This window comes from Glycine max, chromosome 2 (assembly GCF_000004515.6).
Source record: "Glycine max cultivar Williams 82 chromosome 2, Glycine_max_v4.0, whole genome shotgun sequence".
In the NCBI taxonomy this organism is placed as follows: domain Eukaryota; kingdom Viridiplantae; phylum Streptophyta; class Magnoliopsida; order Fabales; family Fabaceae; genus Glycine; species Glycine max.
In genome coordinates, this window is record NC_016089.4 from 36,816,252 (window position 1) to 36,821,036 (window position 4,785).

The 4,785-nt window shown below is 37.1% G+C and overlaps 1 protein-coding gene across 1 annotated transcript; it reads right to left on the reverse strand.

Moving 5' to 3' along the window:
• Window positions 1-4,022: 4,022 nt before the first annotated feature.
• On the reverse strand, window positions 4,023-4,481 carry LOC102662731 (uncharacterized). Its single transcript, XM_006575957.1, has one exon. The coding sequence runs from the start codon at window positions 4,479-4,481 to the stop codon at window positions 4,023-4,025; it is 459 nt and encodes a 152-aa protein (XP_006576020.1).
• Between the last annotated feature and the right edge of the window lie 304 nt (window positions 4,482-4,785).

Here is a 4,785-nt window from a genome sequence, read left to right on the forward strand (position 1 = left end):
TTCTACTTTATCTTTTTTGTGTCTTTTGTTTGCGTGTTGCATGACTTTTTTTGGCTTATTTGTTTTGATTCTCTTCTTGTTTCCCACCATTTTTTGTTAGCTTGATTTATGAAGAAGTGAATTTTATAGCAAGTAACGAGTTATTATATTTTGAGTTGTGGTCATGAGAGTGCAGATGATTTGCAATAATATTTAAAATGTTGTTGAAATGATATGTTGAAAGATTTGTTATTTGTTGCTGTAGGTGAATTTGTTTTAGTAATATATTATATATTAATTTAAATATAAAGATGACAAGAATAAATTGGAAGAGATAAATTGTTAAAAAAATACATATACTATATTATGATTACAATTTGTCATAAATAAATGTTTCTAACATATAAATTATAATTATAATTTATGAAATAATTTATGTTGTGATATATTTTATATTCAATTGTGAAATTCTGATACCAGGGGACAGATGTCGTACCGGATGTCACGACATCACGCTTCAGAACATGCAGATTATATGTGTCCGTATGAACAGATTAAACAAGTAAATAACACAAGAGAATTGTTAACCCAGTTCGGTGCAACCTCACCTACATCTGGGGGCTACCAAGCCAGGGAGGAAATCCACTCTCAATAGTGTTAGTTCAAGGTCTAACAGCCCCTGTTTACAACCTTCTCACCTAACCACTACCCGTGCGATCTCTACCTAAGAGCCACTCTTAGATATGAGAACCTCCGCTCACTCCCTCTCACTCACACTCCCGTGTTTACAATTAAGTCAAAGACACACCAGAGATCAACTCTGAACAAAAGAGATCAACTCTACACACTAGAGATCAACTCTACACACTAGAGATCAACTCTACACACATAGGTCCAACACTTGATGTTAGGGTACCATCAAGGTGGCTCACAAATCACTCAAGTCCCAAAACTCACAAACTAACTCTTCGATCCCGGACTTGGTACAGAACTCGTGCAGCCTCCATGATTATATAGCAATTTGCGTTTCTGGGCTGCAACGGCTTGTGCTGGAGGAGATCTATCTTCTTCTGAAAAAATCTGCAGTTAAAGAACTAAAAGATAACTTTTGATCTTTTAGTTTGAATCTTTAATCTTTAATCTTTAATCCCTGAACGAACTCTTCTACTTTGAAATTCGAACTATAATGATCTTTTAATTCGTTCCTAAAGATAGATCTTCTTATCTCTTGCTAACTGCACAATAATCTGTTAAAGATATAACAGATTTATGTGTCCAGTATTATCGGGCCGGATGTCAGGACATCGTGTCCGACATCGTGGATCCTGCAGCTTCACTTCTGCACTTGACTTTTATCTTGCATTGTACAGCAACTCCAGTATTCTCGGGCAGGATGTCAGGACATTGTATCCGACATCGTGGATCCTGCAACTTCAATTCTTCATTTGACATTTTATCTTGCCTTGTGCATTGTGCAGCCCGATCTCATTCCTTGACATAACGTTGGACATCATGTGCAGCAACTCCAGCTTTCCTTCAATGTCTAAGTGCTTATGTTTTAACAAAATCTTAGCCAATCTTTTAAAGCTCAGTAGAGCCAAACACTAACAAATTGTAGATAATGTATTTTTAAAAAATATTGAAATTAAAGGTAAGAGTAAATAGTTGAAAATGACATATCGAAAGGGATAAAAAATTAAGTTAATAGTTCAATTGGTATTAAATACATAAAATAATATCAATTTAACAATCTAACCTTTTTTTACGGAACAGAATTACTTCATATCATTCATAAGAGCATAAAGAATAGAATTTGAAATATGATCAAAGTTTTGGGCGCTAGCAAAAGATAATTATGCTCGAGCTAAAGAGTGAGCAACTCACCAATGAGTTTGAACATACTTTTAAGGATTTCCTACACTTAGATAAAAGGATATGAACATTTGTGTTGTATCTATTACAACTATGCATATCTTTTTTTGAATAAAAGAATATTAATTCAAAAAAAGTACTAAATACAAAGCATGACGATCCAATGATCCAGCCTCAAAACAACCAAAAGATCAAACAACCCAAATTCAAAAGAACCTCTCTAAACCTATAACATCAGCTCTGCAATGCGAGCTCTAATCTTATTACTATACCAGCCCCTGTATGTTATCGTATTTATAATGTTATTTTGTATAGTATCTATATCTTTTGGTTTCCCAAAGCAATGTTCATTCCTATAGTTCTATAAACCGTAGATGGTTTCAGTTACTGCTAACCTCAGTAAAGCCGCCTTCCACCCTTTGCCAGATCCGTAGCGGAGTAACCAAATGATTTCTCTATCCCAGGTATCTGGTTCATGATGAAAACCGATCCACACCAGAATATCTTTACACACTTTTCTCATAGTGGCACAACCAAAAAATAAGTGGACAATAGTTTCTTCTTCATCGCAAAAACAACAAGTGCTGTTTGCAACCATTCCATATCTTACAAGCCGAGTTTTCGTTGCAAGCTTTTGGTGGCAAGTGAGCCACAAGGTCATACCTGCTCGAGGTCTTGTTGCATTGCAGTACATCAATTTCCTCCAAGGCATAACCTCACCATCATTTTTCCTAAGTTCCATGTAGATATCTGTCATACAAAATCTCTCTTTCATCATCATGTCTTCCCACTTCCCTTGGATAGACGGCACTTTTTCTCTGTTATTCAAAATCGCTTTCATTATCCAATTACTATCTGGTTTCACATTCTCCTCCATCACGTTCTTGTTTTTGAAATAGTATGTATGAACCCAACGGACCCATAAACTATCTGCCTTCCTGCAAAGATTCCAAAGAAGTTTAAGCATAGTGACTGTATTCCAAATTTCCAAGTCGATAACATTCAAACCCCCATTTTTAATAGGTTTACAAACATTACTCCATGCAACTAGGCTTTTTTTACTAGTCTCCGCACTACCTGTCCACAGAAAAGTAGGACAAATAGAATTGATCTTCTTAATCACAAACTTCGGTAGCGGAATACACTGAAGCCAATAATTAGTAATAGCGAAACTAATACTTTTGAGAAGCTGCAGTCGCCCAGCATAACTTAGCATTCTCATGCTCCAGTGCTTAGCCCTATCCACAATTTTATCAATCAACATCATATAGTGATCAATAGAGAGTCACTTTGTTGTGAGAGGAACACCCAAGTATTTGAATGGGAGTGATCCTTCCACAAATAATTTTTTTCTGCAAGATTTCAGCTTTTGTACCATTATCCACTCCACCAAAATAAATGCGACTTTTAGTGGCGTTGAGCATCAAACCCGTGGATTTTGTAAATTTATTAACGGCTTCCATCATGATCTCAACTGATATCGTGTCACCCCTGGAAAACAACAAAATATTGTCCGCAAACGTCAAATGAGTGATACTTAGTTTCTCACATTTCGCATGATGATTGTAGTCGGGATTCCTTTGCATCTTATACAGAACCCTATCAAGATATTCCATAATGATCACGAACAGGTAAGGGGATATGGGATCCCCTTGCCTCACCCCCCTTTGAGCCTTCATAATGTCATTGTAATTCCTGTTGACATTGAATTTGTAAGAGACCGTGGATACAACAAGCATTATCCAATTAACAAATTTCATTGGTAAACCAATCTCATTCAGGATGGACTCTAAAGCTCGCCAATCGACCATATCATACGCCTTCTGTAAATCCAATTGGATCATACATCTAGGTGTACCGCCCTGCCTACTATACCCTTTTATCAGCTCATACACCAGCAGTATATGGTTGTGTATTTGTTGTCCAGGAACAAATGCAGCTTGGCTACGGCCCACGATATCTTGCATAACCTTACTCAATCTCATCGTGAGAATTTTTGAAATGATTTTGTATAGAGTAGTATAGCCTGCAATTGGTCGATATTCTGGAATTGTTTTTGTCTCGTCATGTTTTGGAACCAGCGTTACTAGCGTGCAACTTACCACCATGTACATCCTCCCATGCTCAAAAAATTCTTTTACTGCAACAGTCACATCAGTTCTTATAGTATTTCAACTAGCCTTAAAAAACTTTGCACCGTAATCGTCGATCCCAGGAGATTCCAAGTCTCCAATGCTATTTAAGGCCTTAAAAATCTCTTGATCAGTAACTTGCGATGTCAACATGTCATCCTGCTCTGGCTTTACTTGGGTGCCTGCTCTCATTGCCACAATATCAATAGCTTGGATGGTTTCTGTTTTATCACCCATTAAGCTCTTATAAAATCTCAGATCCTCAGCCTCAATCTCGGGCTGATCCTGAATAACACTGTCATCATTCAATTCAAGCTTGTCAATACTTTTTGCCTTATGTTTGGCTCTAATTGAGGCATGGAAGTACGCGTTATTTCCGTCCCCTAGTTTGAGCCAGTCAAGTTTTGATCTCTGTTGTAGAATTTCCTCATCAATCTCGTTCCACCTAATCACAGTTTCTGTACACATCTTCACTTTATCAATTTTCTCTTTATTCATCCTGTCATTTACAAGTGAGTCTTGAGCTTCAGCAAAATCTTCCCAAGCTTTGGCAAGCTGGAGTTTCGTATGAGCAAATTGTTTTGATAGAGTACCTATGAGAACCCTAGGGCCTTTCCTTGGATCTCTAGCCCAATCTACTTGGAGTCTTCTAGCCAATGCCCTTGCGGGGTAGGATTGCATCAAATAGTTTATACACTTGTTCATATTCACCCTTGCTTTTACACAATAGACGCATATTTGTTGAAGCTTACCAAATAACACAAGTTCCCCGAGTGTTCGATACTCAGTTCTTACCGTTTTA

Coding starts and splice junctions, on each gene's coding strand:
- LOC102662731 (XM_006575957.1), bottom strand. CDS start 4,481: ATGAATAAAGAGAAAATTGATAAAGTGAAGATGTGTACAGAAACTGTG.